Below are 26,572 nucleotides of genomic sequence, written 5' to 3'. Positions count from 1 at the left end.
AATTGTATTTGCTGCTGAAAATTTCTACTAGAGAAACAGTTTGCTTCTTATTGGTGAAATGAATCTTCTGGCATTTTCTTTTATAATGATCTCCCTTTGTTTTAACGAACAGGGTTGTTTGGAATTGTGTACAGGGAGATCTAAAAGGCTCAGTGGCTGGTTGTTGTGGTTCTGGAGTATCTGAAGGGGATGTTAAAGACCTCTGAGGAGGTAGGTGATGTCTAACAACAGAGGAAAGAAATAGAAAAAGGATGAGAGAAAGCAGAGCAGGTGTGCAGCATTATAACCGGTGTTGTAAGTAGAGACTTGTTCCAATGTTAAGGGGTTTAGAGGGATTATTCCAGTCTCTGTTCCAGGTCCTCATTAGCAGGAGAAAAGTAAACATTTCCTAAGCTCTTTGGCTTTATTTTTGACTCTAAGTTCCTCTGACTGTAGTTCTTTAGCATACTGAATAATCGAGTTAAAAAAAAAAAAGGCTTCCTGATACACAAGATTAATTATATGCTTTGACCTTGACTGTGGGCCATCAGGGTTTCTGGAAAGTCATTCAAACCCCCAAAGACACACACACCCTTCTTCAAAAGAGAAAAAAACATTTTGCTTTAACAAAGAATATCAATGAGGGCTTGATCTCTGGGTCGGAAGATCCCCTGGAGGAGGGCATGGCAACCCACTTTAGTATTCTTGCCTGGAGAATCCCAGGGACAGAGGAGCCTTGTGGGCTACAGTTCATAGGGTCACGAAGAGTCGGACACCACTGAAGGCGACTTAGCATGCACTCACACATCAATATATTACCAAGACGATAATTGTAATTTTTTTTGGTGATGCTCAAGGTATGATTACCAGCAAGGAATAAATATAATATCCCTAAGTCATAAATAATGAATGACTTAACTTGAAAGAACATTTATTCACAAACTCTTGTTGTTTAGTTACTAAGTTGTGTCCAACTCTTTTCTAATTCCAAGGACTGTAGCTTGCCAGGCTCCTCTGTCCAAGGGATTTTCCAGGCAAGAATACTGGCATTGGTTGTTATTTCCTCCTTCAGGAGATCTTCCTGACCCAGGGATCAAGTTTGCATCCCCTGCTTGGGAGGTGGATTCTTCACCCCAGGGCTTACCTGGGAAGCCTACAATAAACTCCCTATATATACAATAAAGGATACTGATGAATTATTAATAGTCATTATCTCTGTGAAGTACACATACAGAATTATACAATTGAAGTGGAAATTTAATCCTGTGAGGTTCCCAGTTCTTTGCATAGGAAATGCATGAACAGATCCCACTTCCTTGACCTCACTTTGTTGCTCATGCAGAGGTTATCAATACATGGAGAGGTGCACCCTTGAAGGAAGGTGCTCTAAGCTTCTAGGCTGTTCTGAACCCCCATCTTCCATTACCCTCTTGGCATCTGCATATCAAAACTAACATATTTGGAGGGACCGATTTTACTGAGTGGAATGATGACATACAGCATTTTCAACTATGTTGGAAATGGTTTTAAAAGGAAGATTTTGCTCAGCTTTTAGCTCCTGTTTGAGCAAGCTGAGGATGCTAATGCTAAAATATCTCCCCACTGAAACATAAACATTAGTTAATGAGAAAGTCCAGCTGAAATCAGTGGCAAATTTCAGCATGAACAAAATCTGAGCCACCTTCGAGACGAACCAAAAGGAACTAATGTACCGTAATTTCACTCAGGCCTCTACGCTGCAGGCTGCTGGCCAGCGGAGTAGAAGCAAGTAGGTTGTGACCAGAGGCTTCTCTCCTTCAGCACTTGATTATTTCAATGTGCTTAATTCAGTAGGGGACTTTCCAATTTCTTGGACTGGGATTTTGTTTTGCAGTTGCAATAAAGGGAGTGAGAATCAGACATTTAAAAATTATGATAAGTAAATGGATTCTTAAAGAGAGATTGATTGTTGTTGCCAGTGTCCTTGCCCTATTAGTTTCTTATGAGGAAGAGAAAACAGGCTCTATTTTGTGGCCTGGGGAAGGGAGTGAATGGGTGGGGGTGCAGGGCCCTAGGAGGATACACAGCCCGTTTTGTAAGAAGTGCTTTTTGGCAGCTTGCACCAGTGGTTATGAGTAAGAGGCTGCAATAATGAAAATCATCTTTAGTAAGATTCTGTTTTTGGATTTGGCTAAACTCTTCCAAGAATGCTAGCTGCTTTGGGTAGCCAAGCTGCTTCCAGATGTAAAAACTGTCCCAATTTAAAAGCTGTACCCAATTTAAGGATATCTTGGGACACAGGTGGTTCTTGCAGCCTTGAACATGAAGGAATAGCTGACTGACAGGACCAGAATCAGAGCCGCAGGGGGCAGAAGATGGTCCTTTCCAGAGGAGATGGTCCCTTAGTGATGGGATCTGCATAATAGCATCAGTTTCTTATTCTGGGATAGAATCACTGATATTATAGCTGGGAAATTAGTAGGCCATTTATAGGTACAAAAGAAGTGATCCTTGTGCACTTTCTTTGTTTGAAAGTAGGTATGACTTGCCTTCAGGTCTTCTGGAGCAACAGTGGAATGTGAATAAGATAAGAGACTTAAGCATGTGTGTGTACAATTTTGAATTTTTAAAGGGCTCTTGTACACGAGGTGGGATATGGGCGGAATTAACAAAGCATGGTCCCCTGTGATGTTTAGTAAAAATGTGTTGAATAAGTGATGACAATTCTGGTCTGTGCTTAGAGCAATAAACATCTAAATCAGGGGGATGCCCTTCATAGAGGTCAAGTTGTAGTCAATCCTTATTCTGGCCTCTAGAGAACTGTCTAGAATATTATCTTAAACAGTGAAGAATGAAATTTTATGCCTCAGAAACTTGTTTTATCTTCATTTTATAAGTTTATAATGTTACATGATATAAATCTTTCTTATTTCTTGATGGAAAATCATTTTGGAGGTTTTTTTCTCTCCCTTATAAATGCCAGAAAGACTTTTGGAAAAGAAGTTCTTGAGATTTATCAGATCTTTCAAACCAGATGCTGCTTTTCTGCTCTGGATTCCAAAACATGCTGTTTCTTTTACTGCAGCTGGGAAGCACATGAAAAGCAAAAGAAAGGACTTCTGAAAGTCTTTTTTTTTTCCATCAAGTAAATGTGGACAACTCAAATATTAGCCTAAGATAGCATCAGAGAGACAGGTGAAGCCGATGGTTTCATCATCTGGCAGCTATATGTTTGAGTGTAAAGACTAATGATAAACTTGGTTGTCTCATAGGCCAGTCTTCTCAAATTTCAAAGTGCACATAAGTCACCTGGGGTCTTATTAAAATACAGCTTCCGATTCAGTAGGTCTGGCCCAGGACTGCGCTTCTATAGTCCTAACTAGCTCACAGGTTGTGCCCATTCTGTTAGTCCCTGGACCACACTTTGAGTACCAAATTTCCCATTCTAACAGAGGCTAGAGAAGGCAGTTTTCTTGAGTGGCTGACGAGGTCACCCTCAGATAACCCAGAAATGAGAGTAGGAAAAAAGACTGAATAATGAATTAAAGTCAAAATACAGCACAAGATAAACTTCAAGGTTATAGTACAGGAAATGGCATTTTGTTAATTACCAAAAGTGTACACAGGATAGCCATTACAAAGAAGCAGATGGTAAGAAAGCCAGTCTGCAAGCAGCTCAGCCATGCTTCCCGTGTCTATCATTTTCTCTGTTGAGATTACCTGAGGAGGAATGTGGACTGTTTCCATCGGGATAAAATGCTCCTGAGATGTACTTACACAGCAATTACTGTGTACTCAGAGCAAACAAAACAATTTAAGCCAGGTAATGAGAAGAATGCAGAATTCATTAACCGTCTGCCCACAGCCCCTCTGTGAGAAAAAAATCCGATTGCTTACAAAAATTGATTTAAAAAAATAGCAGGTGGTGGCACTTTCGGGTGTGTCCCAAACATACCACCTGCTATGAAAGAGTTTCTGTTTTTTCTTTAAAGAATTAACATGTTGATGTAGGGCAAAACCAATACAATATTGTAAAGTAATTAACCTCCAATTAAAATAAATAAATTTATATTAAAAAAATAAAGAAGGCTTCTGGAAAAAAAACATAAAATATTGAGCAGGATATTACTTTTAAATAAACAAATCTTTTAAAAGTTTTTTTAAAAAAAGAATTAACATAAAATAAAAAAGACTGATTTGTTCAGGGTCTCTGGGAGGCGAAACATGCTTCCAGGCGAGACTTCGCTCTGGGTCTTAGGGACCCTCTCCTCAAATTACTCTGGACATCACATCCCTAAAACACTGATCAGCCCCTGTTCATCCATGATAACTGCATATACCGAGAGTCTTGGAGGACATGGCTGAAAATACAGCAAAATTATACCAGCTACATATCATAAAGTTTTTGAGTCACTGCAGAACTCAGAACAAAATGAAATTTCCATGGTAGAACATGTTTAAAACACGCACAAAATGACTCTAGATTTTAACAGAATATTCCCTAAGGAGGGAAAAAAACAACATAGATTGTGACTGAGATTAATCATGCAGCTTTTCCTCTAATTTCTTGTAGTGGAAGTTAAAAGCCAAGAACTTTTACTGAACTTGCATCCCACAAATTCACAGATGAACCAATCCCAAGGAGGAAAAAAAAAAAGCATAGATTGTGACCAAGATTAATCATGCAGCTTTTCCTCTAATTTCTTGTAGTGGAAGTTAAAAGCCAAGAACTGTTACTGAACTTGCATCCCACAGATTCACAGATGAACACATCCCTCCTTGACTCATTCCTGTCCTAACCCCAAGAGATCTCCCAAGAGCAGCGCTGAGCCTCTAATGCTCAATGAGCTTGTGTGTAGAGCTTGATGCTTTAATTTCCTTTTTGCTCTTTGTTGACCATGGAAGCACCATGAATTGTTGCCTTGCCTCATATTTTTGTACTCTGTCATTGCTGTTGTGCATTTTATTTTTTAATTTTGGAGTTTAGAAATGTTTTATTTTAGAAAGGTAACACCATTGTCCATTTTAAATGCATTCTTTCTATTTAGAGTTATTCCCGCCAAGATAAATAAATATTCTTCATACAAGTAACTGTCTTTCCAGATATCCCACAGTCATCCTTTTCAGGTTTTAAGTCGTGTTCATTTTCAACGAAACTTTCAAACTGATTTATTCACTCATATTTCTTGGTAAGTTTCCTTTGCCTGCCCGCTCCATGTTAGAAGGTTTGAGGAGGATGAATAAGAAGGTTTGAAGGGAAATGACCTCAGAGGAGGTTTGAGAGAGATGACCTGCTTGGCTAGTAAAGACCCAGAGAGCGCTGTCCAGCACTTCATCCATTTTTAATGAATCACGAGGTGGTATTATCTAGGATTATTACACAATTAATTCTGTTGGCTGATTCTGCTTTGAGACCCAGAAACATAGAATGCTCTTGATGAGAATGGCCCTGCTTTCTTCCCCATGGCTCTGGAGACCAGGCAGAAGTTGGTGATTCTCCAGGAGGATTGTCAGATATGTGTTTTTGCCTCGTGTTTGGTTTTAGGTTTTCCTCCCTTCTCTAAATGTTTCCTTTTTAAGAGTACCTAACTTTCTTCGCAAGAAGTTTGGTTTCCCTGACCTCTCTCACTCTCTCTTTTTCTGTTTCTAATGGTCCTTGAAATGAAATGTTTTCTTGAGTTTTCCTTTGTACTTGGGCAGCCTACGCAATGACTCTTAAGAGAATAGCTAGTGACCTGTGGTTTTCTCTGCAGAAGAGAATGCACATTTTGTATTCTGGCCTCTAAACATAGGGGTAGATTTAAAAATGAAGACATAAGATCATCTCCAGCACGGTGTCAAACATTCCTTTAAAGCTAAACCTTGATTTTTAATCTTCCATCACTTTGGTCTTATGGATGAATCTGCGTTTATGAAAGCAATCAGTTCAGTCAGTTCAGTTGCTCGGTCGTGTCCGACTCTTTGCGACCCCATGAATCACAGCATGCCAGGCCTCCCTGTCCATCACCAACTCCCGGAACACTGCCTCTTTAAAGGCTGACCTCAAGTTATATTGGAGAAGGAAATGGCAATCCACTCCAGTATTCTTGCCTGGAAAACCCCATGGATGGAAGAGCCTGGCAGGCTACAGTCCATAGGGTCACAAAGAGTTGGACACAACTGAGCGACTTCACTCAGGTTATATATTTCTTCTTGAAGACCCTCTACTTCGTGAGGTTATAGGAACCAGCACTCTTAATGATGATATTTATGTTATTTTCACATTCTGGGTTTTATGAAAGCTGTGTGTATGGCTACATGCACTTCATCTGGTACTTCTCTTCTCTTACAGACCAGAAATCTTCCAAAAGGTTCTTTGTATGTCATGATCAGACATATTGAAATCTCAGTACCAAATCTCTCTTCCTGTCATATGTGTGTGACAATTTTTGATTTCCCAGTTTAGTGCTTTCTTGTTGAAAGTGCTGCAGTTACTGCATTCAGCAATTGCTCTTTGGGTATAAATTTTCTTGGCAGAAAGCAGCCCAGAGTTCTACTGTTAACATGGTTCTGACTTGGGTCTTCCAAATAAGTCCATTAATTCTACCAAACAACCAACCATCTGATTGAAAAAAAAAATCTGTCAAACTAGCTACCTGATCAAGCCATGAAATTGAGATTATATTACACTGTACATATATATCTTATTATAGTGGCCCACGTCATATATTTGAAATATGGTTAGGATCTATAGGATAAACAGATGCAACTCAGGTAATATACCTACAAAACTCCAACTTAATATGTTGATAATGAGTAGATTCTAGTATGAAAGTGAAGTGTTAGTCACTTAGTGGTATCCAACTCTGCAACCCCAGGGACTGTAGCCCGCCAGACTCATCTGTCCATGGAATTCTCCAGGCAAGAATACTGAAATGGGGGACTTCCCTGCTGGTCCAGTGGTTAAGACTCTCAGCTCCCAATGCAGGGGGCCCAGGTTTGTTTCCTGGTCCAGGAACTAGATCCCACATCTGCAACTAAGGCTTGGTGCAGCCAAATAAGTGAATAAATATTAAAAAAAAAAAAAAAGAATACTGAAATGGGTTGCCATTCCTTTTTCTAGGGGATCTTCCTGACCCAGGGATTGAACCCAGATCTCCCGCATTGCAGGCAGATTCTTTACCATCTGAGCCACCAGTATAGATTACAGTATGGAGATGAAAGGCACTGGATGGGAAGCAGAACAGCTGAGATCTGTCCAGCTTTGTCACAACATATCTCTTTTAACTCATCTGGGCTTGTATTTTCTCATCTGTACAATGAGGAAATTGGATTATAGCTTCTTCTATCTCAGAAAAGTCAAGACTACACCTTCAATAGCGATCTGTTGCCCCTTCTTGACTTTGAAGATGGTGTAGACCTTTAAAGGGTCCTTGTTGAGATTTCTATGTCTTTCAATCTTTGGTTTCAGAATATAGTTTTATTCAATTTTATGGCAGAAAACTTTTTTTTTTTTTAGAGACATAAACTACCTATTGCCATGAAACAGGGAATACGTGATTAATTTGGTGGAATGACATGAACTCTTTTAGATTGCTTTGTTCTTCATTATTTTATTCAACAAGTAGCTCCTAAAATCTCTAAGCGCCTGGGCTCCACACAGACACTGTCTCTCCAGGTTCTGGTTCTAGGCAAGAGAGAGATCTCCCACTATGAACAAGTTAATCTCTGTGGCCCATTAGGGAGGTGATGACCTGGGGAACCATTTGCCTGTTGAGTGCACACATCTGGAAAATTCTCCTTGGCAGAGCAAACACACTGTTCTCAATTTTTCATCCACATCAGTGAGGAGTGGCTCTTTAGCAAGATATAAGGAGAAGGCAATGGCACCCCACTCCAGTACTCTTGCCTGGAAAATCCCATGGACGGAGGAGCCTGGTAGGCTGCAGTCCATGGGGTCACTAAGAGTCAGACACGACTGAGCGACTTCACTTTCACTTTTCACTTTCATACATTGGAGAAGGAAATGGCAACTGGCTCCAGTGTTCTTGCCTGGAGAATCCCAGGGACAGGGGAGCCTGATGGGCTGCTGTCTATGGGGTCGCACAGAGTTGGACATGACTGAAGCGACTTAGCAGCAGCAGCAACCACACAATAATGTAACAAAACCAGGTAACGGCACTTCATTTATTATAGGGCTAAATGCTCATTATTGTTTGTAAAGGATGAACTCAAAGTCTGCAGAGTTACAGTTTATACATGGTTGATTTCCATTTACAAAGAGAGAATGTCCTTGTTTTCTCTAAACGTCAAGCTTTGACTTACAAAACTCCCGTTTTCTTTTAGGTGGGGTGTGTGTGTATTCAAGAAAATGTTCAGCAACTAGACGGGGGAGAAGAGAAATAAAACTTGAAATATAGAAGAGAGGAAAGCACATTTCAAAAATTTCAAACAAACAAAACCCAAAAAACTAGGGGGGGTGTCACGGAAGGTCTTCACAGAAAAGACCAATACTGTATGCTCCTTTTTAAATGTGCTTCCTCCAGGAGCATAAAGAACTAGAAAGACAGGATTTTTCCAACAGGAGTGTGAATCTAGAAATTCTTAAACTAAAATTCGTGTAATTTCATGCTGCAAAGAGGCACTTTGCTTATGCAGTTGAAATAAAAATAAAGTGCCTACCTGGGTGTTTCCAGGATAACTGTAAGCAAATAAGACTAATTAGAAGCCTTCACAGTCTCTAATTAAAAGCTAGGAAATAAATCACTCTGAGATACAAGAATCCCTGGATGTTTGGAAGAGTCTCTTCCCCAGGGCCAAAGTCCCTGTTCCATAGAGCACATCATTTTGGAAGCAGGGCATAGATGGATCCAGAGCTTGGTATTCATGGATATAGACCAAAATACACATTTGGGACAATGAATACAGGAAATAGGGAGGGGCAATATTTTAGTACCAGTTATACTTGGAAAATATCCTTTAAAGAGAATGAATGAGAACTCCCATGGGACAAGCTGAGAAGCACTTTCAGTTGAAGTGAGAGGGAAAATTGAGGCACTTTGGCTTAACCTTTGCAACTTTTTTACATCCTATGATCAGATCCTTCTTTGGAATCAAGTTATTATTGGGCATGGGAAAGAGTGTGAAATCAAGAGAGCAAAGAGGCATACAGTGGGGAAGGGAGGGAGCAGGAAATTTCACTTTAACGAATAATAATTTTTTAAAAAGATAGGTCTGCCATATTCTCTTCCTAATCAGTTTGATTGAAAAGCAGAAATTCTACTTTCTTAAAAGCACAGTTCATTTGTAATTTTAAAGAGCCAACTCATTGGAAAAGACCCTGATGCTGGGAAAGATTGAAGGCAAGAGGAGAAGGGGGAGACAGAGGATGCAACGGTTGAATGACATCACTGACTCAATGGACGTGAGTTTGAGGAAACTCTGGGAGATAATGAAGGACAGGGAAGTCTGGTGTGCTGCAGTCCAAAGAATTGCAAAGAGTCAGACCTGACTTATCAACTAAACGACAACAATGACAATATAACGTGGAAAAAATAAAGTGACCAGTCAACGTAAGCATTTCTGGGGGTGAATTTTAGGCAACAAACGCAGACCTGCAACAGTTCAGGTGGTGTCTCTTTCAATCAGGTTCAGAAATTATGGCTTCACGTATTTCCAAAAGTTTCAACATTTCCTTGTATCTTCTTACAGTCAGGCATTCAGAGGTACATGTTGGTTTTAATAGCTTTGGTAGAAACATGCTGAAAATAGGAATGAACATCAAAACCTTTTTCTTTAAGATAGTTTGGCATGGTTTTATAAGGCCTGAGTAAACTGGTAAATTAGTAATTTCTTAAAATAATACAAATTAAGGTAAGACACATAGGAGAACAGCAGATTCAAGAAAAAAAGGTTAGTATCATATTCCCATGTTTTGTAAAAGACAAGAACCAAGTTCTTTTTTTTTTTGGTTTTCCTATGATGATTTCCTATCAGCTTCATGCCCTTGGAGGGGATGATGGAAAACTCAAGATGGCCTTGACTTTGTTTCCCACGTGGTCAGCGGTGGCACTGGCTGGGATCTGGGCTCAGCATTCTCGTGGAGTGTGCAACGTGGATGCTTCTGGCTGGTATGGAGGATGTGGCAGTTGGCTGATAGTGTGCTGTGCTTGGGAGGGCTCACAGGGCGGAGGGGCCAGCCTCTGGGTCAGGGACTTCCTCTCTGGTCATGCCCTTCTTTTGGCTTGAGCTGGGTCACAGAGATTGGCTGCCATTCTTACCCTTTGTGGGGTGGAGGTGGGTCTCAAGCCACCTCAGATAATTGAACAGCAGCTGTGACACTGGGAGCAGTGTTTCTTCTTTTTCTTGGGATGGAAAATGGTGAGGATTGCTTCATCAAAAACTGCTTTGAGACCTTTCTGGGTCAGGGCCGAGCATTCCAGGTAGCACTGTGCTCCGATCTAAAACACAAAGAGAGGCGTGAGAGGAGGAGAGAGAGAAAAGCACAGTGGTGTCTGCCCTCTGCCCAGCCAAGAGCTACTGCTGCTTATCTCACAAACAGCCCAGGGATAGTTTGGATCACGTCTTTTCCTTCTGTGTTTCAACTCGCATCTGCTTTTCTTTTTGGTATTTTTACATATTTTGCTTTCTGACATTAACATTAAATGACTGTGGATTGCTTCTGATGAACAACAAATTTATTATAAGTATAAGAATATAAAACATAAAAATTAAGAGAGGATTCAAAACCAGTGATATGGTTTAAGTATTTTTTGTGAACACCAGGGTATGTGATGTTGTTTTTAGTGCCTTCTCATTTGTATGCAGAACATGTGAATGTGGTACAAGTGAAATGAATTCCCTTCTGTGCATAGTAGGGCAGGGTGTCAACTTTCTTAATAAAGCTCATAGAAAGAGAGTGGTTTTATAGAGAGTGATATGGTTTTATAGGTCATTTTTGATTAAAATGCACTTCCGACAAGGTATCTCTCGGCAAAGTAATATCTGATTGGTTATATTATTCAGTTTTAAGATACATTAAAAGGCATATTTTAAGCAGTTAAAAAACTCCCAAAACACAGAAAAATAAAGGTCATAAACCCTCTTTGTCAATATACAGTCTACGTGTATTTAAATGACAAAATATCTTGTGCTTGCCTAGGGCTTTATTTCAAAGCTTTTGATGATTTCATATTATGACATATTTGATAATCACAGATCCCTATGAGAAATATAAAAATTCAGGCCAGAGCTACAGATTCTCATTTTTAAAAAATTGCAGGTAGAGCAGACCATGTTTGGCAGTCAAGTTCATGAGAGAATTCATGTGAGCAAGACCTGGGGTTTTAATTGCTCCCAAGCTCAGTTCAGTTCAGTTCAGTTCAGTCGATCAGTCGTGTCTGACTCTTTGAGACCCCATGAATCGCAGCATGCCAGGCCTCCCTTTCCATCACCAACTCCCGGAGGTCACTCAGACTCATGTCCAGTATGAGCTAACAATTTAATGTGGACGTTTTAATATTAAGGACATCTGGAGAAATGCTTCTATTATATGCTTCACATTATAAGAATAACTGAAAAATTAAAGTGTATCCAGGAGAGGGTGGATGGATGGAGGGCTCCCAGAAACCAACAGATAAATGACTAAAACAGGGTAGCAAAATCACATGCTGATTAGAGCCAGTAGCTTAGGTAATTAAGTAAAGCAGAGCTGGTGCCAGACAACAGGGAGAGGTGGAGACTGCGGCGTCCTGGGGGTGCACACCTCTCTAAGGCTGTCGGTCTACTTGGCTTTGGACAACCGTTGTCATGCAGGAATGTTGGTTCGTTGTTGCCATCTTTGTGTTTTTGAAGAGGACGTGGGCATTTTGATTTTAATTAATATTTACCAATTAAAAAACATTCTATTGGCCAAGCAAGACATGAATGTGGGGTGTCTTGGGCAGCAACCAGCCAATTTGTATTGCTTAAGGACATCCAGCTAGAAAGTGAACGAGCTAGACCTAGAATCTGGGTCACTTGATGACTGTTCTTTCCCTGGTTTCATGATGGAAATTCTGACCCTCATCACTCAACTCTGGTCAAGTTGACAATGAAATGAAGCTGCCCACTTGTTTGAAAGTCCACAGATAAGAAAACTAAGCATGAGGTAAAATTGTTCTGGTGGGGTCCAGATATGCACTTTTTTCCTATATGGTTATTGGTTACTGTATGAGCCAAAAAAATTCTCAAAGGAAGGATGTTACATATTGAAAATTTATTTTATGGTTTCACTTTGACCATGGTCTGGATTAGAAAATAGCTTTTTGTATAATTAAAAACAATTGAATTTAAGAGAGGGATAGTGAAGTGAAGAAAGCTGAGCGTGGAAGAATTGATGCTTTTGAACTGTGGTGTTGCAGAAGACTCTTGAGAGTCCCTTGGACTGCAAGGAGATCCAATCAGTCCATTCTAAAGGAGATCTGCCCTGGGTGTTCTTTGGAAGGAATGATGCTAAAGCTGAAACTCCAGTACTTTGGCTACCTCATGCGAAGAGTTGACTCCTTGGAAAAGACTCTGATGCTGGGAGGAATTAGGGGCAGGAGGAGAAGAGGACGACAGAGGATGAGATGGCTGGATGGCATTACCGACTCGATGGACGTGAGTTTGAGTGAACTCTGGGAGTTGATGATGGACAGGGAGGCCTGGCGTGCTGCGATTCATGGGGTTGCAAAGAGTCAGACACGACTGAGCGACTGAACTGAACTGAATGAAGTGAAAGTCACTCAGTTGTGTCCGACTCGTTGCGAACCCATGGACTATACAGTCCATGGAATTCTCCAGGCCAGAATACTGGAGTGGGTAGCCTTTCCCTTCTCCAGGGGATCTTTCCAACCCAGGGATTGAACCCAGGTCTCCCACATTGCAGGTGGATTCTTTACCAGCTGAGCCACAAGGGAAGTGAGGGATAAGGATTATAAGGATAAGGATCAGAAAAATTTTTCCTAATAATATCCTGAAATGTCATCTCTTACAGTTTGGGATTGTATTCAGGACTCAATATTAACACATGTGAAAGGCACACTGATTTTTAATGAATGTGTCTACTGAATGGTTCTTGTCAGTCATCCTGAAAAAAAGACCCAGAACATGCCATGGGCTGTTGTATCTAGAATACCTCCCCACTAAGATCACAAGCCTCGACTGACTCTGGAAATTACAGGACAGCTGGACGGATCTGGGTTCACACGTGGAATTCTGGACCATCTGGTCCTGCAAGATGGGAGACTGCACATTTCCTCCTTCTCTTGTCTCTACCCACCCCCGCCACAGTGCTGCTGACAACTTATTAGAGTTTGCCTTTTGATGGTGCAAGAGGAGTCCAAACTTGTCGTTCCCAATTCAGACATTTCTGAAGATAATCAAACAGTAGATCAAGGCATTATTGTGTAACTGGGTTAATATAGCATTATTTTGTACTGATAGTTACAGGAAAAGTAGCAAACAGATTTTGGGTGTGATCTGGGAGATATGTGTGAGAACCAGAACCTAGTTGTGAGGTCAGTATTACTAACCAAGGATCAGGTGCTCTAATGATCAGAGGAAAGAATTCATCCTGATGCAGCCAAGACTTATTCCCTAAAACACAGCCATGTTATAGGGACTGCTGGAAAAAAAAAGTGTGCCCTCCAAGATGCAAAATGCAAAACCATCCCAGGGAAATATAGCCTCTTTTACAGCAGCAACTTCATCTGCCTCTTGGAGCAAAGGGACCTACACTGTCAAATATTTAGAATCCATCTGCAAGTGCTCAGGATTCACAGATCTTTATTTAGATACACATGTTAGCAATCTGGGACATGCTTTACCAAAATGATGTGTTTTCAGGAACAAAATAGAGACTGAGGAATGTAAACTGAGAGAACATTTTCCTGATAACTTGATAATGGCTGTAACATTGTTTCAGAAGCTGGGAAATTTATCAGAGGTATACAGAACATAAAAGAGTCTGACAAGAAGGAAAAACCAGGCAAACAAACTCAGTGACCGATCAAGTGAAAGAAAACCTAGTGTTTCTTCCAGGTGGTCCTTGTGGAGGTGGGACATGTTCTAGAATAAGATAAGGCATAACTGGAAGGAATGAAACGGAAGGTCTGCCCAGCTGCAGACGTATCTGAGAGGACACAGTGTCTACAACAATGCTAGCTAGGTGAGCTAGACCCTGCGGTAGGTACACTGGCTCACTTAGTTGAGAGGTATGTATCTCACCATTCTCCATCAGCTTAGAAAACTGATGTCCAGAGAGGTAAGGTAACCTCCCCAAAGCCATACAACTAAGAAAATGGCAGAGATTTGAATGTGTCTGTCTCCTGAGCCTGAGTCTTAATCATTCTGTTGAGGTCTCTCTAGCAAATGTAAAGAAATGTGATGAAAGAGCAAAACAAAGAGATGGAGATTTTGTTATGACTGAGTGACGATGAGAGAAGAAGGGAAGGAAAAGGAAGCTTGGTACTGTATGTAAATAGGAAGAAGAGATTTAGTGCAATAAACAGAATAAGCTGGTAGCTAAAGAAATGGCTAGTAGCGGAAAAGCTCCTTATTCCTTATTTAAAATTTAGGAAAGTTATGCAGAGAGAAAGTTCAACTTGAGAGCCATATGACAGAAAGAGAACCAAAGGACTTATGAGAGAGATTCCATCTCAGTAAATTAGCATGATGACCAAACTGCTGAAAGAGGAAGTGTTTCTAGGCTGGATGCATTGGCTGCTGATTTTTTTTTCAAGAATTGGTAGAAACTGCCAACTCAAGGATGGATAATGTGAGTGCACTGCTTGAGTGTAGGTTATTATGAGGTGGTGGGGATTGTGGCTTACTGAACAGTATATATTGGTTCAGGTTTTTCTGTACCATCTTATGGGAAAACCTGAATGAACTTTCAGGCCAACCCAATACCTTATTTAAAAAACTGTTTAAAAGTTTCAACTGATGAGGAAATGCTGGATTGTGCTGCCAGATGTACTGATTTTTTTTTTAAAGAAATTAGAAATGTGTATATTTACATGAAGTTTCCAAATTGATCAATGTTGGCCACTAAATCACATCAAAAATACCCATGTTGGTTGATCAAAACATTTGTGGGTGAAATTTGGGCCATTACTTGCACGTATTAGTCTCCCTATTTGGAATTTGATCTCCCCAGTCTTCTAATTTTGTCCACCTGACAAACTTATTATCCTGGCTCAGTTGTTGGCTGCTCCAAGAACTGGCTCTGAGCCCTTCTCCCCACACGTGTCCATCACTGTCTCCTCTCTGCTACTCCAGTCTGTGCACGTATCTGTTCTATTTGTTCAGTTGGTATGCTTTAGCTTGCCTGTCTCTCTCGTCTTCTGGGCTGTGGGTCTCCTGAGGGCAGGGCTGTCTCACTCTGATCTCTGTAGCCCAGCTCCCAGCAGTGAAGTGACTGATTTCCCATGACCACAGGACTAAGTGGAAATGGCCGGCACACAAAACAAGGAGGGTAACCGTGACCCTCACAGTCAGCGGGAGGGTATTAAGGACTCCATGAACATTGATGACAGGGTTTTTGCTGCAGTCTTGCTGCTTTAAACCCCACTGGTGCAAGTTAAAAACCCAAGAAACGGGTGCTAAGATAAAGAGTGAGAGTAGCAATAAAAAATGCACAGGGTGAAGAAGATGACAGGCGAGGCCAAAGATTGAAAAAAGGAAAATGGTCCAGTGTTTTATTCAGAAATACCTTAGGAAGACTGAGCTTAGAAAACCATGTTTAGATTGTATTCAGTGGACTTGGGAAAGAGAATGCACAAAGCATCATCATCTTAGAGCTAACGTGGCACAGATTAGGTATTCGTTATTGCCAAATAAGTCCAGTTGCAGTACAGACATACACAAATGAGGAAGGGTAAAGCAAGGGATAACAATAACTATTTATTATAAATTGATATAAAACATTTACACAAATGTAGTTGACTCTAGAGTGTAAATAATAGGAAATACGTACGACATGAAAATGTCTCATAAATAAAATGTCCTCTCAGATGAAAAACATTTTGGAAATTGACAAGTACTGAACAAAAGAATATAAAAAATCTGAACTTGCAAAGCATCTAAGTCATGGGGACAGTATACACATTACAATAGGGGCCTTCAGGGGCTTCCCTGGTGGTCCAGCGGCTGAGACTTCACCCTGCAGGGGGTGCAGGTTCGATCCCTCGCTGGGGAGCTGACATCCAACATGTCTCACGGCCAAAAAACCAAAACATTAAACAGAAACAATATTGTAACATATTCAATCAAGACTTTAAAAATGATCCACATCAAAAAAAGTCTTTAAAAAAGATACGGGGCTTCAGTCTATAAACAAAGAAGCCCCAAACCTAAGGGTTTCTTTTCAGATTAGAGGGGGGAAGTAGAAGAGCATGGTGGTTAAGCGCAGTTTTCATATCCTGGCCCTGCCACTTTCTAGGGGGGGTGATCTTAGCTTCTCTGAGCCTCAGTTTCCACTAGGAGAGTGGAGGTAATGATATGTACACCTTGGGGGGTAGCTGGGAGGATTAATTAAGACAAGGTGTGTAAAGCGCTTGGCATGAAGCCCAGTGCATTGCAAACACTCCATAAATGTTAGCTGTTATTATAAACTACTTGACAGGAAAGTCAGGGTGCAGAGAAACCTAAAGCATCTCTATAATTACATGAATTGTGATGAAACAAGTTAAACTCTTGCTTGGTTTTCTTCTAAATTGGATTTTGTAAGCTAAACATGATTTTCGCTGTATCTGAGAGCAGTTGCTAGGAGAAACTGGCAAAAGGCAATGAAGTGGTGAACTCAGCCATTGTTCCTAAAATAAGTATGAAATGAGATGGGAGGCTTTGGAACGACTTCGTCTCAGAGGGAAAAAACAACTTCCCAAATGAGAAGTCAGCCTAGGACGTTGACAGGATGGTGGTGGGAGAGACTCCAGAAGCAAGAGACACAGGAAACAAGTTTCTGTGCAGAGCTGGTGCTGAGCCTTTGGAGCCTCCTCACTGTGAAAGGTATCTAGCTGGGAATTGCATACAATCATTTGTGGAACTGTACGTTTAAGTACCGGAGAAGGCAATGGCACCCCACTCCAGTACTCTTGCCTGGAAAATCCCATGGATGGAGGAGCCTGGTAGGCTGCAGTCCATGGGGTCACGAAGAGTCGGACACGACTGAGCAACTTCACTTTCACTTTTCACTTTCATGCATTGGAGAAGGAAATGGCAACCCACTCCAGTGTTCTTGCCTGGAGAATCCCAGGGACGGGGGAGCCTGGTGGGCTGCCTTCTATGGGGTCGCACAGAGTCAGACATGACTGAAGTGACTTCGCATAGCATAGCATGTTTAAGTACTTTAGGGAGAGAATGGAAACTGGATGTTTGAGGAAAAGGAAGAAGAACCTGTAGAAATGTGCCCATTTCTTAAAAAAAATTTTGGCTGTGTCACATGGCATATGAAATCGTAGTTCCCAAACGAGAAATTGAACCTGTGTCCTCTGTGTGGAAGTGCAGAGTCTTAATCGTTGGACCACCAGGGAAGTCTGACATGTGCCCATTTTATAGGTGGGAAAAGAAATGGTTTGAGGAGATGGTTTACAAAAGGTCAGGTGCATGGGGGTGGGGAGGTCAGAAAGATCCTCTGGAGTAGGAAATGGCAGCCCACTCCAGTATTCTTGCCTGGAAAATTTCATGGACAGAGGAGCCTGGCAGGTTACAGTCCAAAGGGTTGCAAAGAGTCAGACATAACTGAGCAATTGAACACACACACACCCCTATTATCAGCTGTGTGAATCAAACCTGTTCATCTCCCTAAGACTCTGGGTCCTCAACTGTAAGAGAAGACCACTGCTCTCTACCTAAGAGGGGAGCAAGAGGCTGAAATGAGATGGAGCTTATAAAGTGCTTAGTGAGAACAGGATGGGTGGCTCCCACCGTTGGTTCTAACATTACCATCCCTAGAAGCATAGTGCTAAGTTGCTTCAGTCGTGTCCGACTCTTTGTGACCCCCCTGGACTGTAGCCCGCCAGGCTCCTCGTCCATGGGATTTTCAGGGCAAGAATACTGGAGTGTGTTGCCATTTCCTTCTCCAGAGTATGTTCCCAACCTAGGGATTGAACCTGCGTCTTCTACATTGGCGGGCAGGTTCTTTACCACTAACGCCACCTGGGAAGCTCCCTAGAAGCATTCAGTTTCTCAATATTTGTGAGATGTTCTCATGTATTAATCCACAGAAACAGAATTTTATTTAATTCATTTCTATTCAAATGCATCACTTAATTTTGTTGCCTATAAGAAAGGTTTAATAAGAGAAATGCATGCATTTTTATTTACCAAAAATTGGTAATTAATGTGACTCTTGACCTATTTAAAAGCAGGGGACCCCTAACTCTGCCCTAGGGCATGCGTTTGCACAGTTAGTTAAATAAAGTAAAAGAGAAATTTCTGAGACCTTTGGCTTGGCTTGATGGGTTTGGGACTAAACCAACGAGGAGGTTATGGAATATGATTTATAAACCTCCTTTTGTATCTGGTACCTCATTCTCTCATGGACATGTTAGTGTCTGCTTTTGTGCACATCTTGGCAGTAAATGGGAGACAGATTTGGTCTAAATTGTTTCCCCAACAAAATCATTCTTTAGCTCTTAAGAATGAAGAAAGGACCATGGAAAGGATCATGGAAACTGTTCCAGCTGTGAGCAAGTAGTTATTATCTGTGAATAGCCCCTTGGATTCTTCAGCTAGTTACCTTTCAGTCCATGTTACTCTTTTAAGATGCTGTTGGTGACATAATCCAGCTCCTCTAAGTGGCTACTCATTATAGGGTGAGAAAGACTAAACAAATACAACCCTGCCAGATGCAAATCTAAGTTTCTCTCAGGAAAATCACAAAATGCCTTTTATGGAGTCATTTAAACGAGTTACATGGATAATAAGCAGTGAGGTTTACAAATATCTATCTAATGATTCCCTTTATTCATACTCAATATGGCAAATGGATAGTCTAAAGGTTGCTAAATCAAATGATAAGTGCTTCAGCTGTTTAAATTCATCAAGTTTCTTTCTTAATGAAAACCAGACAGTGCTGGCTGACAAGAATGCCAACCACATGGTCCCTTCCAGCCTGACTTGAACAGAGGAAATGAATAAAGCAGAGAGATGATTTTGAACACTTTGCATTTTAAAGCAAAAGCCTATGTAGCTCTTCCATTCTAAAGCATACAGCAAACTTGTCTCTCAGAAACCATTGAAAATGAAATTCAAAATCGGTACCGCTTTTGCAAGCTTCACACCATGCTCATAAGTGAGAGGTTTCTCCTTCATATACAGCAAACGGGCCAAGGTTTTGGGGTCATCTCGGAGATCAATCTGGCAAAAAACACACATGTGATACATTTATTCATTTTTTCAGGCCTTACCAGATATTTCAAACTGTGACATAATAGAGTTGTTTTCCCACTTGACACCCGTGAAATTGCTGAATTTTCTTTAAGGAAGTACATACACATGGCCATATTATGTATAGAATTAAAGTGAGTTCTTTGTATATGTATACCCCAGGCTTTCCTTATAGTTTAGCCTTCAAAACTTATCCTGGGAAAGTGAAAGTGAAAGTTGTTCAGTCTTGTCCAACTCTTTGCAACCCCATGGACTATCAGTCCATGGAATTCTCTAGGCCAGAATACTGGAGTGGGTAGCCTTTCCTTCTCCAGTGGATCTTCCCAACCCAGAGATGGAACCCAGGTCCTCCACATTGCAGGTGGATTCTTTACCAGCTGAGCCACAAAGGAAGCCCAAGAATACTGGAGTGGGTAGCCTATCCCTTCTCCAGCAGATCTTCCTGACCCAGGAATCGAACTGGGGTCTCCTGCATTGCAGGAGGATTTTTTACCAACTGAGCTATCAGGGAAATTTCACTACTACCCTGGGAGCTGAGGACTTATTCAAATGATTCTGTGGCTGTTTCAAATGCTTTTGAAGTTTCCTACACTACTTATAGGATATGCAAAATAATCAGTCTTATTACTGTGCAGTGACACCTCATTTGGTCTCTAGTTATATTACCAATTCTCTAATAGTTTATTTCCTGGCTCTGATTATATGTATATTATATACATAGACTTTTCCAAACCAAATCTTCATACTCAAAGGGATGAAGATTTGTCACTTGTGAGGATATTCTAAAGAATGTGCTGTAGGCTCTGAAGGCAAGTTCTAAAGAGGAATTTCCAAGGGGCTTGCTCAAGGAATAAACATTAATCTTTTCAAACATAGAACTACTTCAAAAATAGCGTCCATGTGTAGATGAGGGTTGAAAATTTAAATATTTAAGTTGCTTTAATCTCTCTGTGTGTGAACCCATGCATACATGCATGCGTGTCAATATGGGCACATCAAAGCTTGTGTTTTAAAGAAAAAATGACTTTAGGGCTCCCTTCGAAAGCCCATTTCTCAGCTTTACTACTTTGTGGGTGGGTTTTATTTTTTTGCCTTAATTGTTTAACTTAGTGCCCACGGGTTATAAAAAGGATTTGGATCATACAAAGATGTTGGCATGTCCCATCATATATTTCCTTACCAAATCATCAAACGTTATCATCTAGAGTTGAGGCAGAAGATTTTATTTAAACAAACAAATAATTATCTTTCAGAGCAGAAGTGTTAATTATATTTATGGATCTGTTAGTCCACATATTCTCTTGGAAATATTTTCCTTTCTCTTACTTGAAAATTTCTCTTGGTCAAGCAGAATGTAAAATGAGAAGTAGAAAGCAGCTGCATATGAAACAGACAACAATAAAGCTCTTCAGTATCATTATATTTCTGTGTCTTTGGGATAGTAATTTGGGTTTTAACATAGCAAAGAACAATCTATTTAAAACTATAAAGAGCTAGAACAATCTCTAATGTGTTTGGGAACTGGCTTACTGTTGGAAATTCAAACTATGGAAATTTATTAGCTTTCAAAACACTTTAAAGTCTTTTACAATTGCAGCTTTGTCTTATATATATCTGTTTTAATATCATTTCTAAGATCTGAAAGACCGGGGGCCTTCAAGGGAATAGGGAACAGTGACTTTCTGTCTTCCTTTTCAAGGACTGTTATTGAGGAGTTTCTGTCATAATGAGCCTATTCTGATTGCTGCGGTCATTTTGACATTCACACCTATTTTGTGACTTTCAAACAATCGTGGATTTTAGATATTAAAAAAATTAGGTAATAAGTGTAATTGACATCTACACCTCATTCCTCTGACTCAGAACTGGAGAAGGGTGTCTGTTTAAAAAATGACTTTGTTTTTTAAAGACAAAAAGTGGAGAGAAGAATTTTTAAAGGCCCTACGGAAACTTCCTGTTACATATGCAACAGTTCTATTGTCTTTTCAACCCTGGGCTGAATAACCACGTGGTTCATGATAAAGGCTGTTCATAGGACTGTTGTACCTGAGACCCTCTATTCACCAGTGTTTGGTAGAACAGGATGTCCAGGAGACGCCCACAGGGTCTTTCCATTTTGATAAGCCCCCACTGCCGCCCTCCCCGGCCACGCCGCCTTCTAACCTGGGTCCCTATGAGGACGTAAGGCACGTGAGGCATGCAGCCCTTCAGCTCCGGGACCCACTCCTCCTGGACGTTGTGATACGAGGCAGGGTTTACGACAGAGAAGCAGATCAAAAACACATCCGTGTTGGGGTAGGAGAGCGGCCTCAGCTGGTTGTAATCCTCCTGTGGGAAGAGCAAAGAGTCTGTGTGTTTGTATTGATGCAACAGGGTGAGGTGTGGCCCGGGTGGTTCCAGGAGTGACGCAGACTTCAGGTTCCCCCGCAGCGCCCTCTGACGCCGTTCCTTCCCCGACCCTGGAATCTGGTGATTCCCTGTATGACCAGAAGGAAAGGAGCCATTGGCCAGGAAAACACTTTGTTGTGTACAGAGCAATTATGAATTGCCCTCTTTTAAGATGAACTAAAAAAACAAGACAAAATGAAACAAAACCCTTAAAAACATTTAAAAATAGCTTTAGTGGGATAATTTACATACTATAAGGTTCATCCTTTTAATGACTATAACTCAAGAAGAATTAATGCGATTCTTGTGTCTATGGGAATTGTGTTGTATTGAATATGGATTTAAAGTAGTAGGCCAATGGCCAAAGCACAGAAATTCTCTCCTTATGTAATTTTAAAAAAATTTGCATTGAAATTCAATTTAGAATAAGCTAACTAAAATGCAAAGCAACGAGTTGTTGCCAAAGCATACACCACAATATGTGAAGAAATATATTGTGTGAGGGGTTAGAGCTAAGAATTTGGGATTTATTTCTAAATCTACCTAAAAGCCATATTGTGACCTAATAAATAAGATACCAGATTAATGATTTTTCCCCAAAGACTTTTCAGACCAGAATATGCTTTGGTTGAAGAGCTTGTGGTTGCATAAGATGTTTATGTATATGCTATTTTAGTGGGAGATGATAGAGACAAAGAAAAACGTTGAATCATCTCAACTGAATCATCTCAAAAGTCAGCAAGTACCTTTTAGTGTATATAAAATATTTTGGGAGGTTCCAAGGTAAAATCTGCTATTTTATTAGGTTTTATCTTTTTTCATAGAATTTGGTAACAAGTGCACAGTAACTTTATGTGTGTGTGTATATTTTATTTGTATATACTATATACACATATTAATAATACATGTTCTCACATACCACAGTATGACACCAGTGTTCATACACACTACAGTATACTTCATATACATATACATACTACATACAAGCACACATTATATATACATAGGTGCAACCAAATCTGTATGTTCACACTTACACATATATACATAGAAATGGACAATGTATCAGTTCATTTATTAGGGTCTGTCCTTACCACTCTTTCTAACATTAAAAAAATTATAAAACATATATGCTCACTGTAAATATTCAAACATTATGTAAGGACATAGAATTAGAAGTAAAAGTTCGTTTCTATCCAGCGCTTTATCTCTAATAGTTTTTCCTTTCTTCCCAGATGGAGCCATTTTGTAACAGTATCCTTCTAAACTTTTAACATTTATTTACATGTATAACATATACATGTTTATTTAAAAATTATTTGATTATATAGCTTAAATTGTATGATTCTTGCTTTTTTAAAAAAAATTATTTATTTGGCTGTATCAGGTCTTAGGGAGGCATGCAGGATCTTTATTGCATCATGTGAAAACTTTCATTGCAGTGTGTGGACTCTCTAGTTGTGGCCTAGTTACTTGCTCCACAGCATGTGGGATCTTAGTTCCCCGACCAGGGACTGAACCCACATCCCCTGCATTGCAGAATAGATTCTTAACCACTGGATTACCAGGAAAGTCCTGATACTTGCTATTTTAAACTTAATATGTACGGATATTTAAAAATATCGACCTCACTTTCTATTGACTCTAATTACATCTTTATTAAAAGGGGGCGCACATGGCCATGTACACATATGCCTGGGAGGAAACCCTTTGGAATGTCAGGCATGGTCATCTCTGGTTGGTCAGTATGCGTGTATCTCATTTAGTGCCCAGCACGTGGGCTCAGTACACTATTACTGCTTCTAATTCTATCACAGCCTAAGCAAAATGCAATGCAGGCTGGCAAGGATGCTGAATAATCCTAAAATCCTAAAAAAAGTGAACTAGAAACACAAGAAGTCAGTTATTGTGGCTCATTTACCACATTTCTATTAAAGCAGTTAATTGGGAGTTGAATATGTTGCTTAAAAACTGATTGGGGCCAGGCCTACGACTGCATCTCAGTCAAGTTGTGCCCATGTCTGTGTGTGTATCTGCATGCTGAGGCTGGTAGTGGTGGGAGGGCACAACATCTTTTATAAGTACCGCCTCCTCTGTACACAACTAGCCCTAAAAGCCAAACCTCTCCCAGGGTCTCTCTTCCCTCTCCCTTGTCTCTCACAGTAGCTGTGAAGTCCACAAGCTAAGAACTCTCCTTCCCAGCCCATAATCTATAGCTGTTCCTGACACCACCTGCTTCTTGTCACTTCATCCTCTCATCTGCATTGTCATAAATGGAGTAGGGGCTGTGTTGTTTTTTTCTCGTGCCCCACTTATATTCCGTCCATAGCAAATATTCCATAAGTGCTATTGACTGACTGGATGACACGGGGTCTGCTGTGACCTGCAAATGAATACGTGGCTTTTCTATGGATCATTTATTGTAGTTTTCATAAGAATCACCTGGGGAGATTTAAAAACCTCCCGATGCCCTGCTAGCCAACTACCTACCTCTTCCTTCTCTACCCTGGGATCAGTGAAATCAGAATCTCTTGAGAGTGGGTTTGGGTATCTGGGTATTCTAATTTCACTGGCCTGAGGTTGGCATGGAGTTGAGAACAACTGAGTTACATCTCCTTGACTACCAACTGAAGACATATCAAGGGCTTATTACTAAGGGCCAGGCACTGTTTCAAGCTTTCATGCATGATCTAGTTGAATCCTCTCACTAGCCCTGAAAACATGGTACATCAACGTCTGAATTTCATAGAAGAGGAAATTAAGGGGTAGAGAAATTCAGCACTGGACCAAAATTGCAGAGCTTAAACACCAGGATAGTGTATTTGGCCTGAATCCAGCTCTAGCTCTTAATTGTGAACATGTAATTTGTTTCAGCCCAGAATTTTAAGTGACAGATTAAGCATTTTCTTTAAAATTCACTTCTCTAGGAATCTTAATATGGATTGATGCTTTACCCAAGGATCTAGGAAAAGAAATGTTAGACTATGATGTGGGTGTAGTATCTATAGATCTAAAGAAAGGCCTGTCTCTAGGTCTGCATCTACCAGAAAGTACCACCAGATGGCAGCAGATACTGTATATTTAAAACCTCAAAGCCTAAAAAAACAACAGAATTGGGAGAAATGTCACAACTGGACAAATCGGGTCACAACTAGATAAGCAAATAACTGGTAGTCTGAAAGGATCATGTTTACTTGATTCTTTACCCAGAAACTCTCAAAGGAATTCTATTTACATTATGGGAAAGTTAGGAAGACCCTGGGTTGCTGATAGGTGGGAAGGTGACAGGAGTTTGGTTTTTTGATAATTTTCTCTCCTAGTAGGTCCAACTGGGTGACTTCTGACTGTGTCCTTCATTGGGCTTTATCCTGCTCTGTATTCTGGATCTCTCTTCTGTGGAAATTTTAGTGCTGCTGTATGTCCTGTGCTGTGCTTAGTTGCTTGGTGGTGCCCGACTCTTTGCGACCCCATGTACTATAGCCCACCAGGCTCCTCTGTCCATGAGGATTCTCAGGCAAGGATACCGGCGTAGGTTGCCGTGCCCTCCTCCAGGGGATCTTCCCCACCCAGGCATTGAACACAGGTGTCCTGCATTGCAGGCGAACTCTTTACCACCTGAGCCACCAGGGAAGCTCAGTCCTGCTGTATAATTCCAATTAAAAAGATTAATTAATTTCCTACTGAATGCCTAGCATATAGCATTAAGGATGCTATAAAAACTATATAAGGTAAATGAGAACTGGAAATCTGGTGGGGGAAAAAATGAAAATATGGGAAACAATTCGATTTATGTGAAAGTGAGAGGTGAAATTTTTCTTGTCTTGTGTTAATTTCTCAGTCATGTCCAACTCTTGTGACCCCATGGACTGTAGCCTACCAGGCTCCTCTGTCCATGGGATCCTCCAGGCAAGAATGCTGGAGTGGGGAGCTATTCCCTTCTCCAGGGGATCTTCCCAACCCAGGGATCAAACCCAGGTCTCCTGCATGGCAGGCAGATTCTTTACCACTGAGCCACCAGGGAAGCCTTGCTTTTAGTTAACTCTCTGATAATAGAATACTATAGAATAGTTTTTGACGGAATTGGGAAAATACAATTCCAAGGCTGGAAGAGGGCTTAGAGATCATTAGTGCAGTGGCTCCCAAAGGAGCATGGGCATCACCTGGGAGCTCGTGAGGGATGCACATTTCCAGGTGCTGGCCAGCCTTCTGACGCTGAGGTTCTGGGAGCAGGGCTGCCTGCTCTGTGACCTAACGGGTCCTCTAGGTGACTCCATTGTAGACACTGAATGATTGAATCGGGGCCACAGAACAAGCGTACCATTACAGAAGGCTCACACCTGGGCTGGCCTGACCCATTTCAGCTCCTCTTCCCCACGGACTGCAGCTATAAAACACAGCAGGGGATTCAGGCTTAATATAAGTAAGTGTTCCCTCAGACTGAGGGCTGGGGACTGGGAGGTTGGGGGACTTAAATTTGTACAGCTGATAATTTGATTCCTTTTTTTTTTTTTTGCAATGGAGCACGTTTTGAGTGGGAATCCTTGGTGGCTCAGCAGTAAAGAATCTGCCTACTGGTGCAGGAGATGCAGGTTCAATCCCTGAGTCAGGAAGATTCCCTGGAGAAGAAAATGGCAGCCCACTCCAGTATTCTTGCCTGGAGAATCCCATGGACATAGGAACCTGGTGGGCTATAGTCCCTGGGGTCACAGAGTCAGACACGATTGAGCGACTAAACCACCACGACCACGTTTTGAGTCTTGGTTGGATGCACACATGTTGAGATGATATAAAGGGTCAGTGGTCTATCTGGTATTTGAGTCCCCTTCCAATGTTG

The 26,572-nt window shown here is 40.9% G+C and overlaps 1 protein-coding gene across 1 annotated transcript in view; it reads right to left on the bottom strand.

Annotated features, from left to right (window-relative positions):
• Positions 1–8,110: 8,110 nt before the first annotated feature.
• Positions 8,111–26,572, bottom strand: part of RHOJ (ras homolog family member J) — a 93,468-nt gene continuing 75,006 nt past the window's right edge. The window contains exons 3-5 of the mRNA NM_001083498.1: positions 21,514–21,678; positions 19,225–19,320; positions 8,111–10,397 (exon numbers count right to left, since the gene is read on the bottom strand). Coding sequence (NP_001076967.1) covers positions 10,251–10,397; positions 19,225–19,320; positions 21,514–21,678 — 408 coding nt within the window. The 3' untranslated portion in view covers positions 8,111–10,250. The remainder of the gene's footprint in view (positions 10,398–19,224; positions 19,321–21,513; positions 21,679–26,572) is intronic.

The sequence above is a fragment of the Bos taurus genome, chromosome 10 (assembly GCF_002263795.3).
Source record: "Bos taurus isolate L1 Dominette 01449 registration number 42190680 breed Hereford chromosome 10, ARS-UCD2.0, whole genome shotgun sequence".
NCBI classification, from domain to species: domain Eukaryota; kingdom Metazoa; phylum Chordata; class Mammalia; order Artiodactyla; family Bovidae; genus Bos; species Bos taurus.
This window is presented reverse-complemented; position numbering and strand designations above follow the sequence as displayed.